We start from the raw sequence: 18,244 nt of genomic DNA, 5'->3' as shown, positions 1-18,244 counted from the left end.
ACACACACACACACACTTAATGTTTGAAGCTGGACTCATCCAGAGTGACAAAGAGTACTAATGAATAATGAATGACCATTGAAGGCCTTCATGTAATTTTTGCCCTGAATTTAGTCATAGTGACTCATTTTCTGACTGACGAAAGAAAAGAGATACAAGGAATAAAATGGAGGGTGGCGGAGGTGAGAGAAATAAAACAGGTGAAGGAAGAATAAACCTCAGCTGTCCAAGATGAGGGAGAAAAGAAGAAAGATAAATCAATAAAGGTAAATAATGGAGTGAAGAAGAGAAAGAGGAAGAGATGAAAGAGACAGGGGGTTCAGGAGGAGGACAAGATGAGACCAAAGGCAGACAACCGTGGTCTGAGGTTTAAATCCTGATCCAGCGCTCAGATCAGATCCAGACCAGGATTTAACCAAGACTGCACTGCAGAGGGGGCGAGAGAGGACTGAGGAGACTGTAAAACAGGGAGAGAGAGAGATGGGGGGTAATGTCTTTCACTCATATATGAATACATTAACATACACACCAAATGTACACACCATCAACCTCTCTCTGTCTCTCTAACACCAGACAACACAAACTGATTTGCTGTAAATTAAAACTAAAATGAAATGTTTGGATAAAAACATTCTTCTTAGCTGAAAAAATAAAATAAAATAAATAAACCTGTACACTAGAAAAGCAAAATAGGAAAATACCAAAAAATTCAATTTCCCCACAAGGACATTCCCTGTTCAGGAGGGGGGTTGTTCCGCTTTAATCAGCAGTGACTGATGTATCAATCCCATCTACGCCATTTTCACTCATCACAGATGCCTTTGCTAGAAGCACTTAACATAACATTTGTCATGTTCACTGACTATTACCGTAAGTTGACTTACAACAGCCTGTACAGCTGCGTCCACTGTGTAATGTGGAAGGATTCACCTGTAGTGACAAATCCAAAGAGAAATATTTCCAACTCTGCTGCTCAAAAGAGCATGAAGCCAAAAAAGTATATTCCCGCTGTAAAGAAATTACCCGGACAAATGCCTAATGCACTTGCTAGCATGCGCACAAGTTCATTCCTCCACTAAAGAAAGATTTAATCGTATGGCTCTAGACATTCCAAATGTTGTCGGACAGAATGTATAAAATTCTGATAGCAAGCCAGTCATTTCAGGGGGGTTGTGACACACAGAAAAATGTATTCATCGTTTTATAGCTGCTTCTTTCACAATGAAGGCTTTTCAAATTGGCTTCAAAGAGTGTGCTCTTTATGGGAGCTTGTTTGGGTTAAAATAAGTACAAATGGTTGTGTCAGTTAAGTTACGTTATGTACGTTAACTTCTGTCACATCACCTTTGTTTTCACACAGGACAACTAAGTCCTGTGTTGGTTTGACCCATCCATTCACCCCGACTTCCTCCCTCCACTGACTGTCGCTCTTTACACTACAGCTTTAAGTTACAGTGACACAGTCTGGTCTTTAGCTCTCCCTTCTGTTTCACAGCACTGTGCTCCAACTTGTCAAGACCCAGCACATTCAACTTACAGCACGGCACAATAACCCTTAGCTAACTGAACTTCTTTAGCTAGCCTTGTATGCGATGAGCTAGCAACTATGATAGTGCTGATTATCTTAAGTAATGCTATAATAAGCTAGCAGACATGAACTAAGCTACCATCCCACCACTGAGGACTTGGATATGATTTATATTGTATTCTGATGTTTGTGAGTGGGAAGCCAGTGAGGGATTACATTACTACTGACAAAGGAGGAAAATATATCTATATCTATATCATCCCTACAGGTCACATACCATAATATTCTGCTGTGCATTTAAATCAATAATGTACATTTTTTCAGAATAGTTCATGTGAAAGAAAATAAATTCCCAGCCTGCCGCTTTTGACCTTCTGTCGCACTTCAACCTTAGCCGGACCCCTATGAAAGATTTCTTGGGGCACTACTGTATAAGTGAGATAAAAAAAACAACATTGTATAATGTGTGTGTGTGTGTTTGTGTGAGTGCATGTGTGTGTGCGTGTGTGAGTGTGGGTGTGTGTGTGTGTGTGTGCGTGCGTGCATGCGTGTGTGTGTGTGTGAAGAGTCACCCCAAGGATCAAGAGGCCTGGCATCGTCAAGGGTAACAAGGTGGTATGCTGACAATCACACACACACCCACACACACAAACACACACACACCCACCGTGATTTCTCGTGGGAATGTCTGATTGGCCGCTGTGAACCTGCTGGGATGCTCGGTTCCCGTGGCGATAGTAACCAAGCGATAACACCAACCATCTGACCCTCTTAATGTCTGTGTGTGTGTGTGTGTGTGTGTATTGCCATCTGTGCTGCTGGCTCAGGGGAGACGCAACACACTGAACAGTGATTAAAGGAGAGACAAAGAAAGCTAGAAAGAAAGAAAGGCCAGGTTAGATAACCGGTGACAGAACGTAACTATCCTATATACTGAGACACAGAAAACATAGGTTCTCCACATCTGTTCCAGTCTTTATGCTTCGCTCATATGACAGAAACATATGGTGAAGGCTGTTGCACAGCACTACGTCTGACAGCAGTGTCTGGTCAGACAGTCAGACAGACAGACAGTCAGACATTCGGTCAGTTAGTTAGCTAATGAATCTGATTGTCAGTTAAGTAGGTACTTTTTAGAGTATTATTGAGCCAGTTATATAGTAGGTTAACTACTATCCTATGTCAGCTATTCAGTTGCCTAGTTTGTCGTAGCTACTAACAAGTATGTCGGACAGTTAGTTAGCTATCTAGTCAGTTAGACAGAGAAGCAGATAACTAGCATATCAGTTATTTAATTGGTTAGTTAGTTGGTTGTCTAGTGCATTAGTTAGCGGGTCAGTTAGTTACTTTGTTACTCATTCATTAGGTACGTTAGTTGTTTTTGTCATCCAGTCACACAGGTAGTTAGCTAATTAGCTAGCTAGCCAGTATGTTTGTCATCTAAGTGGAAAACACACTAATTATTCGTTTACTTCTAGTTGATTTTCAGTCTAGTCAGTCAGGTAGTTAGCTAGCTAGTTAACGGAGTATGTTTGTCAGCTAGGTAGATAACTAGGAGTTAGCTAGTTAATTTGTTACTCAGTAAGTAAGTTACTCCTTATTCCTTTACGTTGTAGTTAGTTGATTAGCTGTGTGCTAGTTTGTTAGTCAGTCAGATAGCTCAAGAGTGTGTTTGTCAGCAAAAAAATTAAATATGGATTATCCAGGTTTTACATAACTAGGATTGCAACCACAATAATATTCAATGTGAATATAACTGTATTCAATGTCTCCCCTATTCTGCCCTTTTTTATCCTCACACACACACACTCACACACACAAGAGACACAGCTGCTGATCCATTTAGATGCAGAATGACTCTATTGTGCTGACTCAGATGTTCTGCAGACTGGCTGAGCTGTTCACATCTTTGTGTGTGTGTGTCAGATGGTAGTAACTGCTGTCACACCACATGACTAACTGAATTTTAACCCCAACACAAACAACAACACAACACAACAAAGAATGACTTTGCCAAAACCAGTCAATTCCTGCTGTTGTCTCAGCTGTGACTCTGACTGAAACACCAACTGAGCATCGGAGCAGAGATATTCCTCCTGGGAAACGTTGTAGCCCCAGTAATAACTCAGGTGGATTCACAAACCATTTTGTTGCGTTATTAAAATACGGAGGCACATGTGGCGGGACTGGGAGTGGTAAACATAACAGAAAGTGTAAAGAAAACAATTTTAAGTTCTCTTTACGTCATCTTTTGTTACTTTAAACTGCTCAGCTGTGACAGAGTAGAAACTTGCACAGATTTATGGACGCATATTCAGTTATTCTTGCAGATAGAAACATTACAGCTAGAGACTGTAAAACACTGAAGCTGATTTGACCCTGTCAGAGCCCCTGTCTGAACTGTCTGCTCTTCATCACCCAGAATCACACAAACCTGAGTTTAGAATAAGTTTAAATTATTGACTTACTACTGCAACACAAAGCAAGAAAAAGATTTTATAAAAAGAACAAAAGTGACCACAGAAACTTGGAAATCAAGGGATGTCTCGGGAAATACAACGAGTGACAGAAATGAAGACAACTGATAGCAGGTTGTGTTTATCTATGAGCAGCGACAGAAACATCACATGCATCAGCTGTGTGTGTGTGTGTGGGGGGGGTTCCTACCTGGTTCTCGGAGCAGCAGCTGAGCCATGGCCTGCGAGCTGCCAGCTGAGTTTTCAGCTACACACTGATAAAATCCTTCGTCTGACTTCACCAAACCCAAAATCTGCAGGTTACTGCCGTCCTGGACAACCAACACATTCAACATGTCAATGAAACCTTAAAAAATATACAATAAAGTCTGACTTAGACCAGATACAGACAAGAAAAAACAGCAGTATAAGAATATAATATGTGTTTGTGGGTGTTTGTATGTGTGTTATCTGTTTACAGTAGATTATGGGATTAAAGATTATGAGATATTCAGATTATCAGATTAGAGTAATGTTATTATCACTACTCTGCTGCTCTCACTTTCTCTTTTTAACACTGTTTTCATTTAACATTAAATTCCAATTGACCTTTTTTTGAATCAGTGTTGAGACGCTGTCAATTAAATAATCACTTCCTGCAGATATTTCGCATTAAAATACACGTTAATATAATGTCATTTATAATACAGCAGAATGTGTTGGCTGTTGTGTTTTTTGCTATCAGGGTGACTTTGTATTATTGTCTTTTGTTTTATTGCTTTGCTTTTAGCAGAAAAGAGCTTCATGGATACCCGTAGAATCGCTTTTCATTCATATATCTTGAGTTGTGACCAAACGACCACTTTGAAAATGCATATACCAGTTCCTCCATTGCCAAAAGTTAGCCAAATCTGCAGTGTTATTTAGACAAGATACCGATTGGTACTGTGTTTGTGTTTTATTTTCTTTCTACGTGTCACTGCGCAGAAGGAAGCATGCACGAGGCTCGTGCTCGTGAGGGCTCTGTAAACATTAATAGCGTCCATCTTGGCAGAGCTGTAACATTAGCTAGCCAAGAAATTCATGCTTCCTTCTGCGCAGTGATGCAATTGGTGGGTGAAGTTTGGTAGAAAGAAAAAAGTTCCTACATGAGACTGTGCAAGGTCTATGGATAGTCTTGAGCAACCGGGTCATGATTGCTGGAAAGGGACATTGCTGTTCACCTTTCCAAATGGGAGCTCACAGGACCCCCTGGTTCCTTTATATTTGAAAGAAGGCATACATCTCTATGGCTGAACATCCCCAAAACTCAGCAACTCACACCAAAACAATCTTGATGGATGAACAGCACTACAGGTAGGAGGAAAAATATAGTTTTTATTTTGGGGTGAACTGTCCCTTTAGGTGGGAAATATTTATTTACAGTTCTGCACTTCTTAATGCTGGGTATAGTATAGTCACATTCAATATATTGATTTCAGAGTTCTCCCAGCTGTATATATGGTTATTTTGAACAGTCACAGACTGTATCCGCATATATTTTCCACACAGCAAGTTATTTTTTACCATTCAGATGTAAATATATCTATGAGTACACTTTCTGGGTCCTGTTTGACTCACCACTATCTGGAAGTAGTCGCTGGGGATGACTTCCTCTCCGTTTTTCATCCAGCGGACGGTCGGCGGTGGGCTTCCTGTCACAGCACACTCCAGCTCGATGTCGGTGGACTCGTAGGCGTACGTGTTGGTTGGGTAGTTCAGGAACTGAGGAGGCACTGCAGGAATACACAAAAGCAACACAATACATAAACAATGGAGGAGCATCTGAACACCCGCCACTCCCAGCTAGAGTGAAGCACTGACTCAGTTGCAATGACGTTACTGTAAGTATTGTTATTGGCTCTTCAGCACCTTTATTTCTTCCCCGTCTGGATTGTGTTTCACATTAGCAAGTTTCTATAATGACCTCAGTTAATTAAAAACTAATTAACACAATTAGAAAAAGGATCCCTGGCTTATTACTGAAGAGTTGAATGTGTATGATCTCATTAGCCTCCATGGACCATTGCACGTTAATCTCATCACAGTCATTTGACATCTTCAGGTATTTATCGGTGGGTTGTTGCTAATTTTGCTGACAATCTACATTCAAACCTTAGCTAACAGGTTAAAGGTCCAGTGTGTAACACTGAGGAGGATCTATTGTCAGAACTGCAATATAATATTTATAGTTATGTTTTCATTAGTGTATGATCACCTGAAAATTACAATTGTTGTGTTTTTGTTTTTGTTGTTTATTTGCAGAAGGAGCAGGTAACCAAACACACGCTCTAGATAGGGGTCCAAGTCTGCTTGAATCCACCTTTTTCCACGGTCATATCTGATCGCCAGGTGGTGCTGTTTCCCTGAAGGTCTTTGCCAAGGTGTTTCAAAAGCTGCTGCACCTGTAGCGGTGTGTCTCTGTCGGCCCCTTAGTTATGAGAATACATCCAGACTAGTTAGGTTATGCATAAAGTAATCATTGAGCATCATCATTTTAGTAGCTGATTTAGTTACAAACTAACTAGTATTTACTGAGCCTCTAGTGTTGACTTTACACCATAACTTAGGAGAGAACTTGTACATAGCTGGTGCAACCCAGTCCTGAACTTGAGAGAAAATTCAAGATCCCAAAGTTTCCAATGATACCAAAATGTCAAGTTGAGTTTTTAGGAAATGTTTCTAAAATGATGCCTGTGTCCTGGCAGGTAGAATATTGATGAAACAGTACAGCCATTTAAAATAACTAAAATAAAATACATACGCAGTTTCAGTGAAGAGTTTGGACAACATGATACACAGTATATATGGTTTTGTCACACAGAGATGTGGAATTGTTTTTCCAACTTTAGGGCTGCCTAATAAACATTTTTATATTAAAAATGTTTCAAATTAATGTGGAAGAGGTGTCACTGGTAGTGACAAACCCACAGAGACTTTTCACCTGACTCCGCAGTTCTCCTCAGCTCTACAGAAGCTTTAGCAGCTTTTAGTTTGTTGTTCTGATTTTACGCTGCACAACTTCACTGTTTTGGTTCACTCCCACTGCTCTCCTTGCTGTTGTTACCATCAGCAGAAAGCTTCCAGCTTTCCAATGAAAAAAGCTCTGATAAACCCACTGTACACTACTGACCCAGTACCGAACAGCATACAGACACGGTTAGACACTAGCTGGTGGAGAAAAAAGAAGAAAAATTGAGCAGCTAAAGAGAAAGATATTTATCTCAGGAGTTGAGGACCAAACTAGAACTAAAAGGAAAAATGCATATTGGACTCATACTCAAGCAAAGAAAACAAGTCCAACCTAACAAACTGGCAAAACATGCCAGTTGACTGTAGCAGGATCAGTGTCAGCAGTTTAAAGGGTACTGTATATGATTTTCGGACTAGATGTCGCATTAGAGCACCAGCCTCTCAGATCAAACCAAATGACCCAGCCCTTTGGTTCACCAGACTTCATTGACAAAAACACTAATTTTACCTGCCGGACAATAAAACACATTCAAACTTGACAGGAAAAAAAATACAGTATTTCCACTGCTCCAACAACGATCACCAACTCTGGTTTGGTTGAAATAAACCCGTAATTCGTCGAGCCAGATGAGAAAAGAGCCGCAAAACAGGCTGCTATTGCTGCCATGTAACATTAGTTAGTTCTTGGGGACACATGAAATGTATGTCCAAGTGCCTGTTTTTGCCACAGGCTCAGGTTGTTATTCTAAGTGTCTGACAACATTATGGAAAGATCACAACAGAGACAGTCCTTTAACCAGAAACAGCCGTGATATCACTTTGCACCAGACTCTATAGACAAAAACAGTAATTTAACCTTGCAAATAATCACACTTTATTCAAAGTCACTAGAAAACAAGGTAAGACTCACCAGAACCATGTTTGTTAGTCTTTCTAGAGTTCCAACAATCACCAACACCAACTTTGAAATAACTTGAAATAAAGCTGTTTCATTCGCTGGAACATGGGAATACTGACGTGCACAACAAGTTTGTGTGGCTCCACCGGGATCAACCACGTCATTCTCTGCTTAGGACACATGTAATATATATATCATTACATAGCTAATAGTTGTTGTTATATTAATGTTCTAAATCTCCTATAGAATCTATAAGTTGTTGAGATGTGAAGTGATCGGAGCAACAGACAGGCTCACACATGTTCAGATGCGAGCTCATGCGACTGCTGGTAAACTGTCTACATGCCTGTTACATTGTGAACAGGAAGTAAGGAGGATGAGGCGGGTGAGGTGGCTGCCATGTTTCAGCTATGTCGGCACTGAATGCTGCCTTTGAAAACGTGGCAGCAGTGTGTGACTGCGAGACATGAGACAGAGAGCCATTTTGAGGACGGAGCCTGAAGGGCCTCGTGTCGCACAGAGAGCCACGGCGGCACTGTCAGCACTCCGAGACAACAAACATTCAGAATAGCAGAATACTACTGAGCATTATCTGAAGACAAGATGAAAGGAATAAGAAAGAAAGTGACAGACAAAAAAGGACAAAAAAAGACAGGGAGTTGGAAAGATAATACAAGTGAAAACAAGAGTAGAAGATGAGAAGAAAGGAGAAAACAGGAAGAGAGTAAAAAGTGAAAGACAGTATGTAACAAAGACAGAAAGAGAAGAGAGAAAAGAGGTGGATAAGGAAATAGAGAAAGAATTTTAAGAGATGGATGAAAGAAAAAAAATAGGAAGACAAAGAGAGGGAGGAAGGGTATAAAGTATAGAGGAGGTGAGTTGTGTATGTGTGTCTCCATCAATACATCATTATCTGGAGGTGTAACTTTATCACTGCAGTAATGCTCTAATTAAGAGCTAACGATTTCCTTTAAACTCTGAGCTTCTGCAGCTTCACCACACCAACAACAACACAGTGGTACACAAACAACACAGACCGCTACACATGTCCAGGAATTAATCTGAGACACTAAACACCTGAGATGCAGCCATTGCACAATGCACAATGACCTGTAAAATGTGACATACCCACTTTGGTTCCCAGGGAACACCTGCTATTTTTTGGTTCCAGCTGGTAACCAACTTTTCAGGTTCCGAACTAATTTTATTTCGGTTGTAATGCTGAGAACGCTAAGTAGGTGTGTGAACGGGAAACAGATCCGGTTCCCTTTTTGGTGAAAAAGGCATAACAGTCCAGAACAAGGTACAAAACTCAGATCTGTTTGATTTTTAAAGCATAATTTGCAGTATATGCGAGGATAAAGTACATGCCAGGGTGGACCAGTGTGTAGGACTTAGTGGCATCTAGCTGTGAGATACAGGATTGAAACCAACTGAAACCCCTTGACTCAACCAAGCACGAAGGAGAATCTACAATGGTTCGGAAAAAATGCAAAATGCCCTATCTAGAACCAGTGTTTGTCTGTTTTAGGCTACTGTACAAACATGGTAGTTCAATATGGCGGACTCCATAGAAGAGGACCCGCTCCCACTGTAAATAAAAACAGCTCAATCTGAGACAATAAAACACAACGATTCTTAATTTCAGGTGATTATACACTAATGAAAATATACGACAATATATATGACAATAGATCCTCCTAAATGTTACAAAGTCAGATAGGAGTTGTACACTCCATTGTGATTCTCTAATTAAAGCCTATTACAGTTTTTTTCTGGGAACCACTTCATCTTTATCATCAGCTTTGTAGCCCAGTAGTCTTCTCTTGCCAATGTGCTAAAACGTTTTTATTGTGTTTCAAGTTTCCACACCCTTTCTCAAAACAGTTAATAGAGATCACAGAAAGACCCGGAACTCTGTTGGTTTAACTGTGTTAAACAAAAGGAAGACATCTATTCACAGCTGATAGAAATGAGAATAATGCACCTGTTAGAAACTGTGAAACTCTCTTACACAACTCATTAATCAGCAATCCGTTCTTATCCATCTATACAAAATCTGTGTTGCTATTTGCAAGCATGAATCAAAGAGGCAAAAGGCAAATAAGGAGAGTTAGAGGCCATGGCAGAGGTGCCTGAGGAAGAGTGGCTAGCATGCATTGTGGAGGAGCCACAGCAAGAGGAGAAAATAGGGTTCAAATAGAGCTTTAACTGAAATTATTGAAACAATTATGAACAATGTGCTCAGTCATGGCTTTTTCCTTTAGTGAGCCTGGACATAGGGTCCACCACATTCTGAGATAGGTATAGGTGAGTCACCATATTACTGTATACCACGTTGTATTTCAGCCTTACTGTATCGCCCTGTTGGCAGAACAAACTGAGTGTGTTTCCAGTAATGCAGTTGTTTCATCAATCCCATTTATTGGACGCTAACGCTGAACAGGAGGCTTCCATTGTAGATATGGTTGTGGCAAACAATGTGATCAGACCATGAAATCCAGGCAGTAGTGATTATAGATCAGGAAGCTTTTAGAAATATCTAGAGTGTGAGTTTGGCTACTATTGATCAAGTCCTTAGACGAAACCACTGTTCTATTCCCAAGAATAGAAAATTGTCACACCATACAGTTATATGCAACTCTCATCTTAGAGAATAATGGAGTTTGAAGCTGAAGAGGCACATCACATATTCATGTATGTGGATGATGCCATCTTCCTCCTTTCTAAATTAAGGAGCGTAAGTGGGCAGAGGGCCACTGTTACAGGTCAGAGGGGCACCAAGATCACCATGTGTGCTACCATCTCCAATGATGGTGCCCCTTGCCACATACCAACTATCGACCTATACAATACAGAATGCCTCCCCACATTTCTTGATGCATGGAATGAAAGACTGGTTATCTGAAGAGAGAGGGCTACTCATGTCATCACTTTGGACAATATTGCCTTTCACCGCTCTCGCCTTGTGGATGAATGGTTTGCAGCACAGCCTTATATAATAAGGATGGATATGCCATGCAAGGAGGTTTTTCCCTTGGTGCATTGCAAAGGAAAAACCCAATCCTAGTCTAATAGTCAGGAACGAATGGATTCAATGAATGTAAAGTTCCACTCCTTATTTTGTTTGTTGGATATTTCCACCCATAAGTTTCCTTTTTACTGACAGTATTTAGTATTTCTGAGTTTGAAAAGTATGGACATAGGTCAAAAACTAGTATATGGCTGAAGAGTGCATAAAATGTTAGCACTTTTAATTTTAAACGATAGATACACAGACACTTCGGCCGATCAATGGTCTAACTTCATCACCAACATCATCGCAAAGGGCAGTCACAGATTTTTGCGTTGATAGGGTTGAAAAGGAACATTTCTGAGTCTGGGCTCTTGGTTCTTTGGTGGAGAAAGAATGCAGTACAAAAGCTGAACCATAGTGAATGCCCCAAATTCTCTGGTCGGGTGCTTACTGTATATGTCTTACATGTGAAAGACGGTTCATGGGCACAGAAGGACCTGCACACAAGAATAAAATGAATCTTAAAAAAGTGTAAAAATGAGGAATGCAGCAGGGCTTGTTATCTACAGTAAAATCATCTTTGGAGAAAAGAATACTATTCATGCTGTGATATATTTTCTTGGCACATGCTACAACTATGTAAAGTAGAGATGCTGAAAGTCAGTCATAGCCTAGGGTGTTTAGAGAAATTCATTCTATATAGTGACGTCACACTAAACACATGAAATTCATGTTTTTTGCATTTATTTCAATGGCCAGGATAATAATGTATAGCCCATTTAATAGTTATTGACAACATTTTACACAAATTTAACTAACCTTTTAGTGGATAAAAAGAAGGCAAACCCTCTTCACTGCCATAAATACCAGTGTACACATGCAAATCCCAGCAAAAAAAGAAGAAAGTCATAAATTTTTATGAACTAATGGTTTTCATAATACCAGATTTTAGAGGGTGCTGCAGCCCCCTCAGCACCCCTATACTTCCAGCACCCATTTGAATCGCTGAATAAAGTCAAACCACTCCTTGGTTTAGAAATTCATGAATGTGGATTTTCGTGACTTTAATATCTTCTACCATTTCTGACTCTGACGGACGACCATTTGTTTACACGACAAATGTCAAAAAGGCCTTCGCTGTCTGAAAACTTTCTCAAAAGAGAGAAGAACATCAAGAGGAACAGCTGTTTGTTTTTTCCAATCTCCCTATGGAAGACGCCTGCGATAACCCAGCAGCCTTTGTTGTGTTTGGGGAATTCCCCGGTGTCCGCTGATTGTTGTTTTTTTTCCTGCAGAGCTGCAAGTTTAACACTGATTACCTGGTCATCTGAGCAGACATGTTAACAAAAGCGTTTGTGTTTCCAGGCAGCTCTTTGTGATACGAACAGCAACAGGCAGGACGCCGCGTTAATACGATTCTACTTCCTGCTGGAAACAGCCATTCATATGGTAATGAGACGCATCAACAACCAGCTGACCTCCACCAGACACAAGTCTGATTCCCCCTCGTCTAGATACACACACACACTCACCTGGATTACCATTTAGAACTGACATTAGTTTTTATAAGGTTCAGTCAAATATAAAAAGTTAATTCAATCTGATAAAACAAACCATTTTAAAACAATAAAGAAAGAATGTGCTGTTTTGATTTCTCTTTTTTCTCTCTCACTCACTCTCTCTCTCACACACACACACACACACTATCAGTGATGCCTGCTTCTCTATAGCTGCACTATAATAACTTCCACTCAGCATTCAAATGGAAATCAGCTCCATCATTCATTTCAATGAACATCTGCTGTATGTGTGTGTGTTGTGTGTGTGTAAGAGAGAGATGATAGTACCCAATTCACACACAGTCACAGCTTTAGATACACACAAACACACTCTGAGTTTAACTCTCCTCGTTTGAACAGAAACTCGTTAGCAGCCTCTTTATATCTGCACTTAACCACCAATTATATGTCATTAAGGGCATCCATGGAGACTCACTATACACACACACACCTTATCATTCACTCTGTGGACGTAATGCCTGAAATAGTTAACAGGCTGTAAAGCCACAATCATTCAAGAGGAAAGGGCTAACACTGGTGTAGTCTGAGTTACAGAGGGCCTTACGTGATGCGTGCATACCATGTCTTGGATAATGTCTTTCTTATGAAAACTAAACATACTCCAACAACTGAACATAGTTTGGGCTTTACCATTTTTGGTGCCTTAAAAGCTACAAAAGTATTTAAAGGGGGTTAATCCGGTGATTTAATATTGCACTTCCGTGAAGTTGGGAAGCTCACAAGAGACAGATAAAAAAAGAAAATTTCTAAGCCATGCGGGCCGAGATATCCCGATGTTTAGTCTCTCCTCCAGAGCCACAGAAGACATTTTACAACTGTATTTTCAGGGTGGTACACATTTTATTTTTTATATGTGGTTGTATTTATTATTTATTGTGTTAATATATAATATACGATTAAATATTATTTCAAATAAAGATCATTCAAATGATAATCAAATACATATGTTGCAGTGTACAATACAGACATAAATGTGCAAATACAGAAATTGATCAGGTAGAGTATTAGGTCTACAATTTGTGATAATTTTTGTGACTGCAATGGGTTCATGTCAAGCCAGTACCCAGCCATTTAAGCTTATGATCCAATGTAAGCAAATAAATAAATAAATCTGTCTGCCGTTTACGATGACTTATATTCAAAATCTACTGTTTATCTAGCAGCATAGCACCACAGTGGAAAACTGACAATATCAATGCCAATTTAAGGTGTTTCATTTAAGTATTCAATCCAATTCTTTACTCACAGAAGTACCAATACCTCAGTGTGAAATTATTCCATTACAAGTAGTAATGTAGTACTCCATACCCCCACTGGCTTTCTGCAGAGACCTACCGTCTGTGTCTCTTTTGGTCCAATTCAGTTTTCTTCAGTAAAAGTAGAAAAAGTATTATCCACCAAATGTACATCACAATGACTTTCCACTACCACATGCAGCAGACTGCTTAAACTGGTCACAGATATGTGATATCCACATATATTCAATGAGGCTTTTTATACAGTGTCTAGTTTTTAAAATCCATTCATTCAGTTTTGCGCAGCTGAGAAAACCAAAAACCATTTCTCCTTGTCAGTGTTTTGGTACTAAAAACTGACACTGAAAACAAATAATATTCCATCAAACCTAGGCACTTTGCTGCCTTCATGTCTCAGCAGAGGCAGGGTGAAAAGATTCATTTCAGCACTAACAGAAGACTCCTCATTACAGGAATCAAAGTGTTCACACCGAGAGCTGCTGATCTTTGTGCATTTTGTACACGAACATTCATTCTCGACAGAAATACTGAGTGAGCAAAACAAATCTGATCGGTAATCAATCTGCAAATCAAGACCTGGAGATAGGCAGGGACACACATCTGTGAGAGCAATGAGGGAAAAACTGATGGCGTCCCAAAGATAGCGAAATCATCAGTATGTTGTTTGCTCTGTCCAACACTTTCATGCTGTGGCCTGACATTAAACACTGCTACACAGAGAGGTAATTACAGAATGTAAATACAGACACGTATCAAGACATGTATCAAAACGTACATAACGTCAGGCAAGTAACATAATCAACGCAATTACGCAACATAAGTTAAAAAGAATTTCACTTTGACATTTAGTTTCACATGGGACACGACCAGTGGTCTCCTGGGTGAATGTCCTGTGTTTGTTTGTGTGTTTGACCTATCCATCCACCCCAACACCTACATATGTGTATTTTCTCACAAACTTACACTAGATGGGTGCATCCAATTATTATGCTACAGGGGTACATACAGTCCTAGTTTGTGTAGTGTAGGGCCAATTACCAAGCCGCAATATTTGACCACTTGGGAGTGAGAACAGGCTTTTAATACACTGAAAGGCTAATGCAGAAATGAATGTGATTTAAAATAATTAACATTTCCCATAACTATAGTACTATAACTTTAATCATGTTCAGTAACCCAGTTAGCCGCAGCAGTGATGAAAAACAGACTTTTACAATGTGTTTTTAAAAGATCTAACATATTTGTGAGTCAGTAAGCGCTCACTCAAGTCTCTGATCCTCCACTGACCCAACGCCAACAGACAAACAAGTCAAATCTCATTTCTGGACAGAATTAAGGTGAAATGATTTTTCATCACAAAGACAGCAGAGAGAATAGTGATTACAGCATCACTGAAGGTCGAAACGCCAGGGAAAAAAGACAAAAATAGAAACCATTCCCACGCAAATTGTAATGTACTGGATGTGCCTTAGACTTTCAATTTACGTCAAATACAGAGAACTGGGCCTTAATTCGAAATTGTATTCCAGACAGGTTGATTTGTTTCAAATCTCCTGTATTATCAGTCTATTTGATAATATTTCAATAAGAAGTCCTGCCATTTTCTGATCTGCTCCTGCCTTTGGTTGCTGTTGATACTGTTTGCTCCTCCATATTTACCTGTTGTCTTGATAAATTCAGTATAAGGCACATTTCCACAGCACTAATTCCATTAGTACTATGTCACACTCACCATCCTGCTAACATAAGTTTCTGTTTTTAACACAAATTTGGTTTCTGTTTAGATATAACAGCTTCAATAAATAAAACAATCAATAAAACCTTTCCTGTACTGGTGTTGCCTTCCAGCACCTCAAACAGCACAGTCCATGGCTTAAATTTGTAAGGCTTCTAATGTGAAACATCTGCAAAAAGTGTGACTGGGAGAAGCTAAGCAATTATGGGTGTAAAGATTTACCAATATGAGTCAGAAATCGGTTTTAACTTTATAGACAGCATTTTAACGTGAGACAGCATGGTGACACCCATGCAGGCGACGAGGAGTCTGTGGATGCTAATACAGCTAGCATAAGCAACTAAACCCAAGATATGGATATTAAAGACTTTTTCCAGCCACAACTTAGCTCCAACTGGGCGAGGTCTAAGGTAATCACTGCAGTCTTTTTTTATCTGTGTCTTTTGGAAAAGCAATAAACATATCGACATGGTATTTTGTGCAATCGTATAGCATCGAATCATCACAAAATTCCGATAAATACGAATTGGATCGTCTTAGATGCACAACCCTATAAGAAATGATTCTGTAAAACAGCAAAGTGGAAGCAAATAGAGATAACCGGTGAGTTTGTAAAAATATAAACAGAGTAGTGGAGTGGTAATTTTAACATAACTCTGCTATAGAAGTGAACATTATACTGAATCTACCGTATTGTACAATATATAGCACCATTTAGGCAGCTACTCTAAAGGTTAGGATAAAGAAAGGTTCTAAAAACTTCTCTGACTGATCATTTTCTGCAGACTGAACACAAACATTAAGGACAGCTGTGTTTTGGAGTGTTTTCCGTGGCTGCAGCTCACAGTAGGAATACAGACCTCCAGCTGGTTGCCATGGCAGCAGTTTCATGGGCAGCGGCGGTCATCGCGGTGGGATGACACAGCGGATATGTATAATGTCTAATTAGCTTGGCGTGGCCCTCGCTGACCGACAGCCCCAACCCAAATCCTTTCAGATTGGCACAGTTGTGCTCCTGCCAGGCTGAGACACCCGAGGCCAACCTCACCTGTCCGTCCCAGCTGGACCTGTCTGTCCGAGCGAATAGGTGAAGCCGGCATGAAGGTAATCACTGCAGACAAACAGGCAGGAGGAAGGAAGAGGGGGAGGACAAGGACAGACTGTGACATCGTAGCGAAGACGAAACCGACGAAGACTGAGAGAGAGCAGCGTGAGGTTAAAATGTCAAACCAACTGCAGCCTCAAGCGTATTGGCTCAAGAATCGAAGGAAAGCCATCGCACTGTAGATTCAGCTGTAGAACAACAGATTGTGCTAAAACTGAATCAGGATAACCTCCAATCTAAAAATCACCTCCAACCAGCAGTGAGCACTATTTTACATAACATCAATTCCCAAACAATAGAACACACAGATGGCAGGATTAAAGGACGGCGATGAGAACGAGACGGAGGGAGATCTGACCGGTGAGAAAGAACGAAAATCTCCCAAGATTCATCAACATCCAAACAATCTGCAGATCTGAGAAATGACAACAGATGGTGAAAACTAACAGATGTCTGTAACTGATGCATTTTCACTTTGTGAGATGTGTGCTTTTCTTTCCAGGACGAGCCGAGGAAGACGTTTCTCCACAAGGTCACAGGTGGCAGCTGATGTTTGATAATCAGGTGCTGACTTTAAGCTCAAACGGAGCATGATGGGTATTAAACACCACACAGGTCCTGTCAGTCAGGGTCAGGTCGTACTGAAAAGCCACGTTAAGTCCTTTTTCCTTTCCCCACTGTGACTTGATTGAGTTGAAATCCTGGATTACAAAGCTTAAGAGACAAAGGCAGGTCAAATTGATTTGATTCGTCGGTGGGGTCTCAGCGGGCACATTAAAAAACTTGCGATCAGACAGAAAGAAATGAGCAGCAGCAGAACAATGGACCGACTGAGATGGATTAAACAGTCTGAACATACATGACCAAACAGCTGGTGGCCAATAATCTGTGACACCGGACAGTATGTAGAAAGATGCTGATTAACTGAGGGAGGTAGGGTTAGAATACTGAGAAAAAAAGAGTGTACACTGATCTAGACATATCCAGATATGATTTTAACCTGACTGCATTTACACCTGGTATAAATATGAGATTCAATTGAGATGACTGTCCAAAAAACAAAACAAACAAAAAAGAAAAAAATAGAATTAAGCACCAAAAGGCTGAGTTTGATTAGGGTGGAGGGGTTGTTGGGTCATGATCTTATGGTTAAACCACGAGCTGAACATTCTGAGATAGGTGTTTTGTTCCATAACTTTAGACTGTATAATAACTTCCTGAATCAGACTGAGTTGGGTATTGTTTGGGTTTTTCCAGATACCGAACGTAAAACTATATTTTTAAAACTGGACTGGATCTTAAACAGTGCCTGAACCGATAAATAGAAGCATAAAATTAAGGTCGACAACATTTAAGGCTAATTTAAACTTCAAATGGAACAATATATTAACTGTAAACAGTTTAAAGTACAATGAAATATTAAGCATAGTGTTAGTTCAGGCAGGCCACAAAGTCTGACTCAGCTCTCAATTCTAGATATATCATATGATCACAGCTAATTATAAACACACGTTTCATGTTTCAAAATCAGCTGATGGCTCAGCTGATTTCTCCTAAGCTTCCTATTGGAAACACGGTCAGCTGACAGCTCAGCTGATTCCCTCAAGCATCCAATTGGCAAATATCATTCATGGCGCCTTATTTAAGCTGCTTTAGCC

At 40.0% G+C, this 18,244-nt stretch overlaps 1 protein-coding gene across 1 annotated transcript in view; it reads right to left on the bottom strand.

The window, feature by feature from the left end:
- LOC118332819 (netrin receptor DCC-like) overlaps positions 1 to 18,244 on the bottom strand; it is a 210,084-nt gene that overhangs the window by 115,596 nt on the left and 76,244 nt on the right. The window contains exons 6-7 of the mRNA XM_035668249.1: positions 5,605 to 5,759; positions 4,196 to 4,316 (exon numbers count right to left, since the gene is read on the bottom strand). Of these exons, the coding sequence (XP_035524142.1) occupies positions 4,196 to 4,316; positions 5,605 to 5,759 (276 nt within the window). The remainder of the gene's footprint in view (positions 1 to 4,195; positions 4,317 to 5,604; positions 5,760 to 18,244) is intronic.

This window comes from Morone saxatilis, unplaced genomic scaffold (genome assembly GCF_004916995.1).
Source record: "Morone saxatilis isolate NCDOM2014 unplaced genomic scaffold, NCSU_SB_2.0 Contig21, whole genome shotgun sequence".
In the NCBI taxonomy this organism is placed as follows: domain Eukaryota; kingdom Metazoa; phylum Chordata; class Actinopteri; family Moronidae; genus Morone; species Morone saxatilis.
Note: the sequence above shows the minus strand (reverse complement) of the source record. Positions and strands in the feature narration are given on the sequence as shown.